Raw genomic sequence first — 14844 nt, 5'->3', positions numbered from 1 at the left:
ATCCAAGAAGCTCACAGAGTCCCAAGCAAAATGAACCCCAAAAGACCGACGCCAAGGCACATTATAATTAAATTGGCAAACAACAACGACAAAGTAAGAATCTTAAAAGCAGCAAGAGAGAGACAGAAAGTTACATACAAAGGAACCCCCATCAGACTAGCAACTGATTTCTCAACAGAAACTCATCAAGCCAGAAGGGAATGGAATGAAATATACAAAGTCATGCAAAGGAAGGGGCTGAATCCAAGAATACTGTACCCAGCAAGGCTGTCAATCAAAATTGAAGGTGAAATCAGGAGCTTCACAGACAAAAAAGGACTAAGGGAATTTATTACCACCAAACCAGCAATGCAAGAAATGCTAAAGGGTCTGCTGTAAAAAAAAAGAAATAGGAAGTGAAGAAGTAACACAGGGGTAAAGAATAGGAATGGCGACAAATAAGTACCTATCAATAATAACTTTAAATGTAAATGGATTAAATGCACCAATCAAAAGACATAGGGTAACGGATTGGATAAGAAAACACGACCCATATATCTGCTGTCTACAAGAAACCCACCTCAGAAAAAAAGACGCACACAGACTGAGGGTGAAGGGATGGAAAAAGGTTTTCCAGGCAAATGGAACTGAAAAAAAAGCTGGGGTAGCAATACTTATTTCTGACAAATTAGATCTCAAACTGAAGGACATAACAAGAGATAAGGAAGGCCATTTCATAATACTAAAGGGAGCAATCCAACAAGAAGAAATAACTCTGGTAAACATATATGCACCCAATACAGGAGCACCCAAATACATAAAAAAACTCCTGGAGGATATCAAGGGAGAGATTGACAGCAATACAATCATAGTAGGAGACTTTAATACCCCACTATCACCATTGGACAAATCCTCTAAACAAAACATCAGCAAAGAAACATCAATCCTAAATGACTCACTAGACCAGATGGAATTAATTGACATCTTCAGAACATTTCACCCCAAAGCCACAGAATATACATTCTTCTCAAGTGCACATGGGTCATTTTCAAAGATAGACCATATGTTGGGACACAGGCAAAGTCTCTTCAAATTCAAGAAGATAGAAATCATATCAAGCATCTTCTCAGACCACAGTGGCATAAAACTGGAAATCAACTACAATAAAAACAACCCAAAGAAATCAAACACATGGAGACTAAACAGCATGCTATTAAACCATGACTGGGTTACCAGAGAGATCAAAGAAGAAATAAAAAACATCATGACAACAAATGACAATGAAAACACTACAATCCAAAATCTATGGGACACAGCGAAAGCAGTCTTGAGAGGGAAGTTCATAGCTCTACAAGCCTACTGCAAAAAACAAGAAACAGGGGTAATAAATTACCTAACCCAACAACTCAAAGAGTTAGAAAAAGAGCAACAAGAAAAGCCCAGTGTAAGCAGAAGGAAGGAAATAATAAAGATCAGAGCACAGATAAACGGCATAGAGACCAAAGAAACAATTCAAAAGATCAACAAGACCAAGAGCTGGTTCTTTGAAAGGATAAACAAGATTGATGAACCTCTAGCCAGGCTCACCAAGAAGCAAAGAGAGAGGACCCAAATAAACAAGATCAGAAATGAAAGAGGTGAAATAACAACAGATCCCGCTGAAATACAAAGGATTGTTAAAAAATACTACGAACAACTCTATTCCAACAAACTGGACAACCTGGAGGAAATGGACATATTCCTAGAAAAATATAACCTTCCAAAACTCAATCAGGAAGAATCTAAACAGCTCAACATGCCAGTAACTATGGAAGAAATTGAAGCAGTCATCAAAGAGCTTCCGGCAAACAAAAGCCGGGGGCCAGACGGCTTCACAGGAGAGTTCTACCAAACATTCAAGGAAGAACTAAAACCTATCCTCCTCAGACTATTCCAAAAAATTCAAGAGGAAGGAACACTTCCAAGCTCCTTCTATGAAGCCAGCATCACCCTAATACCAAAACCAGATAAAGACAACACAATGAAGGAGAATTACAGGCCAATATCCCTCATGAATGTAGATGCCAAAATCCTCAATAAAATTCTAGCAAATAGGATCCAGCAGTACATCAGAAAGATCATACACCATGACCAAGTAGGATTTATCCCAGGAATGCAAGGATGGTTCAATATCCGCAAATCAATAAATGTGATACATCACATAAACAAATTGAGAGATAAAAATCACATAGTCATATCAATTGATGCAGAAAAAGCATTTGACAAAATCCAACACCCTTTCTTGATAAAAACTCTCAACAAGGTGGGAATAGAAGGATCATACCTCAACATAATAAAAGCTATATATGATAAACCCACAGCTAGCATCATACTCAATGGGCAAAAACTAAAACCATTTCCCCTAAGAACAGGAACAAGACAGGGATGCCCACTCTCACCACTCCTGTTTGACATAGTACTGGAAGTATTAGCCACTGCAATTAGACAAGAAGAAGAAATAAAAGGCATCCAAATTGGAAAAGAAGAAGTAAAGCTGTCCTTATTTGCAGATGACATGATATTGTACATAAAAAACCCGAAAGACTCCATAAAAAAACTAACAGACTTAATAAATGAATTCGGCAATGTAGCAGGATACAAAATTAATGCCAAGAAATCTATGGCATTTCTATACACCAACAATGAACTTACAGAAAGAGAGACTAAAAAAGCAATCCCATTTTCCATTGCACCAAAAAAATTAAGATACTTAGGAATAAACCTAACCAAGGAGGTAAAAGACCTATATGCGGAAAACTACAGGACCCTGAAAAAAGAGATAGAGGAAGATGTAAACAGATGGAAGAACATACCATGTTCATGGATTGGTAGAATCAACATCATTAAAATGTCCATACTACCCAAAGCAATCTATAGATTCAATGCACTCCCCATTAAAATACCAACGGCGTATTTCACAGACCTAGAAAGAACTCTCCAAAAATTCATCTGGAATAAAAAAAGACCCCGAATAGCCACAGCAATCCTGAGAAAGAAGAATAAAGTAGGAGGGATCTCAATACCAGATTTCAAGCTGTATTACAAAGCCACTGTCCTCAAAACAGCCTGGTACTGGCACAAGAACAGACATATAGATCAATGGAACAGAATAGAGAATCCAGATATCGACCCAAACCAATATGCGCATTTAATATTTGACAAAGGAGGCATGAGCATACAATGGAGTCAAGACAGTCTCTTTAATAAATGGTGTTGGGAAAATTGGACAGATACATGCAAAAAAATGAAACTAGATCACCAACTTACACCATACACAAAAATAAACTCAAAATGGGTACAGGACTTAAATATAAGACGGGAAACCATAAAAATACTAGAGGAATCCACAGGCAGCAAAATCTCAGACATATGCCAAAAGAACTTTTTCAGTGATACTGCCCCTAGGGCAATGGAAGCCAAACAGAAAATAAACAAATGGGACTACATCAAAATAAAAAGCTTTTGCACAGCAAAAGAAACCATCAACAAAACAACAAGAAACCCCACTGTATGGGAGAACATATTTGCAAATGGTATCACTGATAAAGGTTTAATTTCCAACATCTACAGGCAGCTTATACAACTTAACAAAAGGAAGATAAATGATCCAATAAAAAAATGGGCAACGGACCTAAATAGAAGCTTTTCGAAAGAAGACAGAAGGAAGGCCAAGAGACACATGAAAACATGCTCAAAGTCACTAATTATCCGAGAGATGCAAATCAAAACAACAATGCGATACCATCTCACACCTGTCAGAATGGCTATCATCAACAAATCAACAAACGACAAGTGTTGGCGAGGATGCGGAGAAAAAGGAACCCTCGTGCACTGCTGGTGGGAATGCAGACTGGTGCAGCCACTGTGGAGAACAGTATGGAGTTTCCTCAAAAAACTGAAAATGGAACTCCCATTTGACCCAGTAATCCCACTCCTAGGAATATATCCTAAGAAACCAGAAACACCAATCAGAAAGGATATATGCACCCCTATGTTCATAGCAGCACAATTTACAATAGCTAAGATTTGGAAACAGCCTAGGTGCCCATCAGCAGATGACTGGATCAGAAAACTATGGTACATCTACACAATGGAATACTATGCTGCCGTAAAAAAGAAGGAATTACTACCATTTGTAGGCACTTGGATGGAATTAGAGAACATTATGCTAAGTGAAATAAGCCAGTCAATGAAAGAAAAATACCACATGATCCCACTCATTTGGGGATAATGAAAAACATTATAAACTGATGAACAAAAAAATAGTTACAGAGGCAGTAAAGCATCAAACAGACTGTCAAATTACAGTGGTAAGGTTAGGGAGAGGTGGGGGAAATAAGAGATCAACTGAAGGACTTATATGCATGTATATAAGAGTAAGCAACGGATACAAAACATTGGGGGGTGAGGGCATGTATGGGAGTGGGGTGGGGGTGGGGGGCAATGGTAAGATATGTACACATATAATACCTTAATAAAAATTTGAAAAAAAAAAAAAAAAAAAAAAAAGAGAGAATTGCAACTGCCACACATAGAAGACATGATAACAAGCCATGGTTTAAATTGTTAGCCACAAAACCAGAAAAAATGGGCAATGCAACATATGGAAAGAGGGTCTCCTGATGAATTAGAGATTGGACATGGAGATAAAGGGAAAGAGAATGAAAGAACACTCCAAAGCCAAAGAACAGAGAGGATGGCGATGCTTCATCAGATACTCGATCCATCTTTCTACATGTGTGTTTACAAATTACGCACCCATCTCTCAGTTTCTGGGTATTCCCTCTTTCCTCTCCCCACCCCCATTTTTCTGAATTCCTTCCAACTTCATGGATCATTGCTTAAGTTCTTCCCCATTCATGCTGTATTTACATTCTTAAAAAAAAAAAAAAGCACAAACTCTAGCCTTGAACCTCTTCCCAGAAATCCCAACTCTATATCCAACTTCCAAATTGATTTTCTATTTGTGAAGTTTGAAATGATGCCCTACATTTCAATCACCTCCCTACCTACTCTTCCCAGTAAATGGCAACTTCATCCTTTCAGATCAAATCCTTTGAGTCATTTTGGACTCCTCTTTCTGTTATATTTATATAAAATCTATCAGCAGATCTTATTAGCTCTGCCTTCAAAATAAATGCAGCAAAAATCTAACCACCCCCTCCACTACCCAAGTTCAAGCCTTCCATTGTCTCTTGCTTGTATTATCCTATTAATGGCTGCACTAGTCTCTCTGCTTCTAGTCCTTAAAAAATAAGTTAAATCATATTACTTTTATGTTCAAAATCTGCAATGGATTCCTATTCTCAGAGGAAAAGCCAAACTTTTCTAAAGGCCTAATAGGCCCTCTATGATCTGGTACATGCTTACCGACCACCACTGTTTTAAACCACAGTGGCCTCCTTTTGCTATTTCTTCAGCATGTTCTCCCTCGAGGTTTTGCAACTGCTCTTCCCTTTTTGTAGAACATTTTTCTTGCAGTTACCATACATCTTGAACCCTTACCTCCTTCAGTTCTCCCCTCACATGTATATCATCTTATTAGCAGTCTGCCCTTCTGACAAATCTCCACCTCTGACAGTTCCTTACTTTTTCCATAGCTCTTTATCACTATCTGACTACTTTACAGTAACTTATTATCTACCTTTCCCCACTAAAGCATAAGGTTCAATGTTTTGTTTGATGCCGTAGTTCTAGCCCCTTGAAGGGAGCCTGGCACATGATAAAAACGAAAAATCCTTGAACATAAGTGAAGTCTTGCTTTGGATAATTTCTTAAACCTGCACACTCAAGAAGACTGCTAAAACCTGGGCCATAGTAATTTTATGGGAATCTCCAGTACCATATTTGAAACAGTCTTGGTGTTTCCATTGTCGGCTTGCTCCTCCTTATCTTTCCATTATCCTTATGTTCTATTTGTACCTGTTTGGACAATTAGGATGCTGACATTGGCAGGGACATTCACAATCTTTACCTGGAGTCTTCTAGGTCGTTTGGATTGCAATATTATTTTATAAATTTCACAAATCTTTTTCTGTAATAAGTAACCTCTTTCTACATTGTATAGTGAAAAGCACCATAGTTAAGAGTTTGTATGTTAACTTGGTACTCCTTAGGTGTTTTGTTTGTTTTTAAATATGGTTTTTATTTCATTTTTTTAGAGAGAGAGTAAAGAAGAGGGAGAGAGAGAGAGGGATAGAAACATTGATGAGAGAGAAACATCAACTCGATCAGCTGCCTCTTGCATGCCCCCTGACCAGGAATTGAACCAGCAACCTCTTGTGCATGGGTCCATACTCAACCACTAAACCACACTGGCTGGATGGTGCTTAGGTTTTAATCCTGACCCCACTATTTACGACCTTGACAAGTTGCTTAAGCACTGAGTTTTCTTACATATGCGTGTGAGAATGAAGTGAGATAATCCATATAAAAATGCTTCAAATTCACTAAGTGCTTGTTCAACGTAAGCTATTACTGATACTCTGCTCGAATCTTTCAGGTGCTAGCTAGCCTCTGCTGCTCAGCCAGCATGGCTCAGTGGTTGAGCATCAACCTATGAACCAGGAGCTCATGGTTCGATTCCCAGTCAGGGCACATGCCCAGGTTGCGGGCTTGATCCCTAGTGTGGGTGTGCAGGAGGCAGCCAATCAATGATTCTCTCTTCACTGATGTTTCTCTTTCTCTCTCCCTTCCTCTCTGAAATCAATAAAGATGTATTTATTAAATTCAATGAAATGGCAATGATAAAAATTGGGAAAATTATGTGTTCCCTTGCTACCAAAATGAATATTTAATTTTTTTTAAAACTTCACCGGAGGATATGTTACTTTCTTTGGTTATAGAGAGAGAGGAAGAGAGAGGGAGGGAGAAACATTGATGTGAGAAACATCGATTGATTGCCTCCTGTATGCACCCTATCAGGAGATCAAACCCTTAATCTGGATATGTGCCCTGACTGGGAATCGAACTCCAGACTCTTCAGTGCATGGGACAACGCTCTAAACACTGAGCCACATCGGCTGGGTGAATATTTATTTAAAGCAGGAGTCAGCAAACTTGTCCTACAGACCTAATCCAACCTGCCACCTGTGTTTTTTTAAAATAAAGTTACTTTGGAATGCAGCCAGGCCCATTAATGTACATATCATATATGGTTGCTTTTGCACTACAATGAAGAGTTGAATAGCTGTATAGAGATAAAGCCTGAAAAACCTAAAATATTTGTTCATTTAAAGAAAAGTTGGCCCAGCCGGCATTGCTCAATGGTTGAGCGTCAACCTATGAACCAGGAGGCCATGGTTTGATTCCAGGTCAGGGCACATGCCCGGGTTGCAGGCTCAATCTCCAGTGTGGGGCATGCAGGAGGCAGCCAATCAATGATACTCTCTTATCATTGATGCTTCTATCTCTCTCCCTTCCTCTCTGAAAATCAATAAAAAATATATTAAAAATATTTAAAGAAAAAGTTGGCTAACCTCTGGTTAGAGGGAAAAAACAATAAGCTTAATTTTGTTAAATCTTATTGTTATATCCAAGTGGAGATATAATTTACATAACTAAATTTTTGAAGCTTAAAATCAGTGGAAAGGTCAAGGGTAATAATATAGATTTGGGTATGTATATAAAGAACCATGGGTACAGGGGATTGCAGGAGGGATTGGTTTCCCTCTGTCTTCCAGTTAGAAGACAGAGGAAAACCAAAAGAAAAAGAGGCCACAGGACAAAAATAAAGGCTAGCAGAGTCCAGTCACAAAAAGCCTGTAATAAAAAAGGTCCAAGAAAACTTCTCTCACTATATCAATAATGACCAATAATGGATTTGGTCACTAGATTAATTTGTAATGTGGTTTTAGGGAATTAAAACAATGAAAATCACATACCTGCACTGTATTTTAAATGCAGTAATATCATTTACTGACAATTCTCATAAAAAAAGGAAAGTTTCAAGTTTGGTGCACAATGTCTCTGAAATTTGGTAGCAACAACTGTTACAGCTTTGTAGCTGAGAACTTTTAGATTTGCCCCACGCTCACCATGTACTCCTCATGCCATTATCATCAGTTGACTTTATGAATTCAATACCTTGTTTCTGTATGCTTCTATCACTTTCATGACAAGTTGTATCTTTTTTCCCAAGTCAGTTAAAGCTTTTGGTCTCTCTTCATGTTCCATGTATCTCATTTGAATAGGCTGGCCATATTTCTGTTAAGATAGGTAAGTTTTTTTTAAAAGAAAAAGTTACTAACAAAAAAACCTTTTAACAGAAGACATTGAATATTATGTATATTATGTATATTCATTAGTTTAAAAATGTATACTGTATTATAAATGCAGTGCTTTAAAAAATAAATTTTTGTATTTTTTCAGAAAAAAAAATCTTTGGGCCCTGGAATGGGGAGTTTCTAAATGTTAAAATAGCCTCTATAACATTTAGGAGAGGAATAATATAGAAGAATGAGTAACTATTTTCTTTCAAATTGTTTACATACTTAAATAAGAATCAGTTTATTTTAGATGTTCAGAAAAGTTACAAAGAAAATAAAAGATAGATCCAAGCACCTCTCATCGCTTTTCTCTAATGTTAACATTTTATACCAGCACAGTGTATTTGTCAAAACTAAGAAACCAACCCTGGTACATTACTATTAATTGAAATCCTTTATTTAGACTTCATCTTTTTCTGTTCCAGGATACCATATTGCATTTAGTCTTTACATCATACTTTTCATTATAAATACTAGAGGCCCGGTGCATGAAATTCGTGCACTTGCAGGGGGTCCCTCAGCCTGGCCTGCACCTCTCGCAGTCCAGGAGCCCTCAGGGGATGTCCGTGAACCGGCTTCTGGCTGAGCAGTGATCCCCCTGTGGGAGCACACTAACCACCAGGGGGCAGCTCCTGCATTGAGCGTCTGCCGCCTGGTGGTCAGTGCATGTCATAGTGACCATTAGTTCCACCATTGGGTCAATTTGCATATTAGCCTTTTATTATATAGGATAGGTCCTATCCGATAGGATATCTGAAGAAGAAGCAAGTACTGCATTTTAAATTTCTAAAAGCCATCTTAAACAACAGTAAAGCCTATAAAAACTTATGTAGCATTCATTTTTATGGTTAATTATACATTTGAGGCACTTAAATATCCATTTGGGGTGTTTCTGGGCTTTTCCAGCTATTTCTATTAGCGTTAGCTACCTGGCTGTTCCTATGGCCCAAAATACATGTATTCTCTTAGGGAGATAGGGAGTAAAACCACCAAGAAGATAAAATGTGATAAAGCTGTGTATTGCTGTCATAAGCTTGTGTTTACTAGTTGCTTTATAATTATTCCCTTTGGAAGTAATTTATTGGCATGAAAGTAATTGTTTAAAGATATTAACTTCTTTTGCTTAACTTCTTTTGCACCCCCATCCTCCAGTTAACAGGTTGCTTTTTCCCATATTCTAGAAATCCTTATTAATGCCATTATTTAGCTTCTATATAGTCCCTTGCTACTCAAAGAATGATTTAGGGACCAACTGCATCAGAATCTCTTAGAAGCTTGTTAAAACTGTAGAATCTTGGGCCCACCTCGATATACTGAATCATAATCTGCATTTCAGTAAGAGCCCTAGGTAATTCATGTACACATTTAAGCACCACTATGATCCACACTAAGAAGGAAAGACTAAAATTCCCTGTCATCCTTCCAGTCTGAGTTTCTAATCAAACTAATTCTTTTTCAGGATAGGAGGAGGGTTGGGTAGTAAGCAGGTGAAAAGGATTACTAGTGGTCTTTTCTTAAAATCAAACCATTGGCCTAGAAGAAGGGAATCTGGTGACCACGTCTCCTTATTTCTTTGTAAAAATGAAATTTTTGAAGTTCTTTACTGACCAAGTGTCCCCACAGTTGCAGTGTGAAAATCAAACCAGTGAAGGGGGAGAAAAGCTGAGGAAGCGTGACTCCTCTAATAAGAAGGGGTCAAGTTGACAAATCACTTTTAATGACATCTCAGAAATATATGGCTTGTTAAAGTAACACTAACATTCTGGTCATCTAAATATTTATATCTGAGAATCATGACAAATATGATTATCATTATTTGATTTCAATTACATACAGCATTGCTCACTTCTCAAAATGCTTTTTAAATGAGAAAGAACATTTCCTCTTACACATGTCTGCCTTAGTAATTTCTTACATATTTATGAAAAAAAATACACTGTGCTCTTACAACCAATTTTTAGGAAAACTTAATAATGTTCTATTTTACACTAACATGGACTTTAAAAAATTTACCTTTAGTTCTTGAAGCCTATCCACATAAACTTGTTTAGGTTGGTCCTCTCCTTCTTCATAAAGCCAATTTTCTGTATCTTCCAATACTGCAGACAGTTTATTCAAGTCCTAGATATACATTTAAAAGACAGTGACTAAAAATGCTCTCCTTAGAAATACACGTTTAATGAAGGACATAATGTTTTCAAATATAAAAAACTGAATTTCGTATTTTTTGACTTTTATTTATAAATATGTTCTTCACCATACTTCTGCTAATTGGAAAAATAAGAACCATCCCTAAATGTGCTCAAGAAGATTGACAATAATGCATTTAACACATTTATTTACATAATTTGTATTAGCAGTCACACGCAAACACTTAAGTAGTTCTAGTAAAAAACTGTAAAATTTATACTTCTTTTTTTCAGTCCTCACTTGAGGATATGTTTTTTATTGATTTTTAGAGACAGACAGAGGGAGAGAGGGGTGAGCGAGAAAGAGAATCATAGATGTAGGAGAAACATCAATCGGTTTGCTCCCATATATGCCATGATTGGGAATAGAACCCAAAACCTCCTGGTGTAAGGAATTACACTCCAACCTACTGAGCCACTTGACCAGAGCTAGACTTACTTCTTGAGTGACGAACTTTTCATAGACAGTGCCCAGCTTGTCTCTAAAATCATATACATATTCTTCAACAGCATTCTTAGCATCATTTCTCTCTTTCTCCAATTTATCTTGCATTATCATTTTCCCCTGTTCAAAAAGTTTCAGATTAGGTGCCATTAAGAATATTAGGGAGTTAGGGATATACAAATCAAAAGCACAATGAAAATATCACTTCATACCTACTAAGATGACTAAAAAAACAAAACAATTATTGGTGAAGATGTGCAGAATATGAAACACTTTTACACTGCTGTTGGAAATGTACATTGCTGCTGCAGTGACAAAAAAGTTTGGTGGTTCCTCAAATAACAATATGACCCAGCAATTAGGTATAAATCCAGAGTAGCAACTCAAACAGATATTTGTATGCCAGGGTTCAATGCAGTAGTATTCATAATAGTGAAAAGGTAGAAATTGTCCACTAACAGATGAATGGATAAATAAAATGTACATATACACAATGGAATATTAACCTACAACAGAAGTTCCGATACATGTTAAAACATGGATAAACCTTGAAAACATCTGCTAAGTGCAATAAGTCAGACACCAAAGGACAAATATTGTATGACTACATTTATACAATAAATATTGTATGATTACGTTCATCTACAATAGGCCAATTTGTAGAGACAGAAAGTGGATTAGAATTCTTATTTTATTATTTATTTATTTTTATTTTTTAAAATATGTTTTTATTGATTTCAGAGAGGAAGGAAGAAGGAGAGAGAGATAGAAACATCAATGATGAGGGAGAATCATTGATCAGCTATCTCCTGCACAGCCCCACTGGGGACTGAGCCCGCAACCTGGGCATGTGCCCTTGACTGGTTTCGAACCCGAGACCCCTTCTGTTCACAGGCCGATGCTCTATCCACTGAGCCAAACCAGCTAGGGCTAGAATTTATATTTTAAAAAAGCCACATAGACCATGTCATTGTACATACTCAGATTCAGGAGGTCACAGTTCAATTACCAGTCAGGGCACATGCCCAAGTTGTGGGCTTGATCCACAGTGGGGGGTGTGCGGGAGGCAGCCAATCAATGACTCTCATTGATGTTTTCTCTCTCTCCCTCTCCGTCTCTGAAATAAAAATAAATAAATAAAAATAAATTACTTCTTACACAACTACTATTAAAGAAACAAAACTCTTCAATGAAGAGACTAAAATTAAATATTTAGACATGTAAGGAAAATTTCAAGAATGACAACAAATTTTACAAAGTATTAATTGTAAGTCAGAAAGCATTTTGAATAGAGCAATAATCTTTTAGGACAACACATTAGAAGAGGGGAGCTGCTATTACTTCCCCATAAGGTATCTGCTGAGTGTTACTGTTAAAGACAGACTAAAAGGGGTAGGAATCATTATTGTTGGACTAGTCTTCCTCTATAGTGGAGATAATCATGTTTCTCATATAACTAAGATGAAACTGTACTGTACATGACATTAATACAGCTCAATATTTTGCCCAAAATAAAGTAGTTCAATGATCTATTTAATAATTTCTTAGTAGTTATAGACTAATTACCTCATTTGGGAGGATAACTGTTGACTTCTACAAAAATCTCAGAATACTCTACTACCTATTTCAACATCAACTCAGATTTATATACCTCATTTTCAATGTAGCTATTGAGAAGATCTTGGCCCAATTGTCTACACAGGCTACTCTGGATAGGTAGATCAATACTCTTGACTTTTCCTTTTTTAATGGTCTGGTTTAATCGGTCTTGTTTGTCTGAGGGAGCTGACTGAAAAAAAAAAGCAAGAGGATAATAAATTTCTAAAGCGAGTTTAAAAATAGATTTACGAGTAATTTCAGATGAAACGAAAGTAAAATTAAACAAAACTTATCAACTATATTTTAAAATACTACTTTAATGCTGATAACATTTTATACTCTGAACATTAAGTCTTTTTATATAAAATATGTTGAGTTGGAAATGCAAATTGAAACCATAATGAGATGCTACTTTACATCCATTAAGATGGCAGTAATATAAAAAATGGAAAATGACAACAGTTGGTGAGGATGTGAAGAAATTGGAACCCTTATTCATTACTGACAAGATTGTAAATTAGAGCCATTCTAGAAAACAGTTTCTCAAAAAATGAACACAGAGATACCATATATCCAGCAATTCCAGTCCTAGGTACATGCCCAAGCTGATCAATCTACACTAATAAAAGATAAAGATGCAAATTGACCGTACCTTTGTGACACCCACCAGCCAATCAGGAGTGAGTGTGCAAATTAACCCAACAAAGATGGTGGGTTAATTTGCATATGCAGACACTGAGCAGCTGGGGGCGGGGCAGGATGCTCGTGTCATCGCCATGGCAACGACGCAAGTGTTCTGCACCTCCCCTGCAGCTCCGGGCCTCTGGGCAGCGTGGGAAGGCGGAAAGGTGGCTCTGCCGTAGCGAAGGCAGAAATGCGGCTCTGGCCAGAGCAAAGGCAGTGCCAGCAGCCAGGGGAAGGCAGGCCCATTCTTGCACGAATCTTCATGCATCGGGCCTCTAGTAGGTAAATAAAATGTGGTATGCATTCATACAATGCAGTATTATCCTACCTAATAAAAGGGTAATATGATAATTAAGCATCACTCCATCACAAAGATGGAGGTGCCCATAGCCACAAGATGGCGGCGCCCAGTCCTCTCAGCCCCACCGGAGTCCCCCAGTCCCGGGGGTGTGGCTTCTGAAAGCAGGCAGCGTGAGCGGCCTGGCGGGATGCTTGCTTCATCACTGTGCCTGGCTTGGGTCGGCCCCACAGAGCTGGAGCGGACACGGACAGGGACAGGGGTGCTGGCCTGCAGCCTCCGCAGCCCAGCGCAGGCCCGGAGAGGAGACGGCGGGCCCGCCTCCCATGGAAGCAGCGCAGCTCCCTCCCGGCTCCCACGGAAGTGGCACGGCTCCCTCCCACCTCCTGCGGAATTGGCGTGGGACCCTCGCAGCTCCCACGGAAGCAGTGCGGCTCCTTCCCGTCTCCCATGGAATGAATGCAGGTCCCTCCTGCCTCCTGTGGAAGCTGCATGACTCCCACTGAAGCAGCGAGGCTCCCGGCGGTGCGCTGCAGTTCCCGCTGGCTCCCATGGAAGCGGCAGGCAGCCTACTGAGTGTGATATCGCGTGATGGGCTACTAGTTCAGCTATAAAAAGGATTGAAGTACTGATACATCCTACAACTTGGAAAAACTTGAAAAACATTAGTGAAAGAGGCTGTTCACAATAGGCAAATAGACAGAAAGATTAATGGTTGCCTAGGACTGGCAGGAAGAGGGCTGGGGAAAAATAGGGAGTTACTGCTAATGGGTACAGGGCTTCTCTCTGTGGTGATGAAAATAGAAAATTGATTGTGAAAATGGTCAAAAAATCTGAGTTTATTAAAAACCATTGAGCCCTGACCGATTTTGCTCAGTGGTTAGAGCATCAGCCCGTGCACCAAAGCGTCACAGGTTCGATTCCAGCCCTGGTCAGGGTTTGTGGTGTCTCTCCCACATCAATGTTTCTCTCTCTCCCCACCACCTCCCTCCTTCCTTCCACCCTCTGTAAGGATCAATGGAAAAAATATCCTCGAGTAAGGATTGAAAAACAAAACAAAAAACAAACCCTTGAATTGTACACTTAAATGGGTGAATTGTATGGTAGGTAAACTGTATATCCATAAACAAAAGCAAAAATTATTAGGTAAAATTAAAAATTTATAAAAATAGGTTTCAGGTTTTAAATTACTTAAGAGCCTAAGAGTTAAAACTGAATATAACCTCTGAAGAAAAATCTATATAGCTAACCTACACAGATTTAATTCTGTTCAGGTTAGAACAATCTGTTTAAGATGATAGTTTAGAACTGTAGCCACATTTATCTGGGTGATGGGGGTAGGGT

The 14844-nt window shown here is 38.3% G+C and overlaps 1 protein-coding gene across 1 annotated transcript in view; it reads right to left on the bottom strand.

Moving 5' to 3' along the window:
* HSPA4L (heat shock protein family A (Hsp70) member 4 like) overlaps positions 1-14844 on the bottom strand; it is a 59366-nt gene that overhangs the window by 7326 nt on the left and 37196 nt on the right. Inside the window, exons 15-18 of the mRNA XM_080672109.1 lie at positions 12571-12708; positions 10914-11039; positions 10299-10406; positions 8104-8223 (exon numbers count right to left, since the gene is read on the bottom strand). Coding sequence (XP_080528235.1) covers positions 8104-8223; positions 10299-10406; positions 10914-11039; positions 12571-12708 — 492 coding nt within the window. The remainder of the gene's footprint in view (positions 1-8103; positions 8224-10298; positions 10407-10913; positions 11040-12570; positions 12709-14844) is intronic.

The sequence above is a fragment of the Plecotus auritus genome (assembly GCF_963455305.1).
Source record: "Plecotus auritus genome assembly, chromosome: 6".
Classification (NCBI taxonomy): Eukaryota; Metazoa; Chordata; class Mammalia; order Chiroptera; family Vespertilionidae; genus Plecotus; species Plecotus auritus.
The sequence above is the reverse complement of the archived record's forward strand: the minus strand, read 5'-3'. Positions and strand labels throughout refer to the sequence as shown.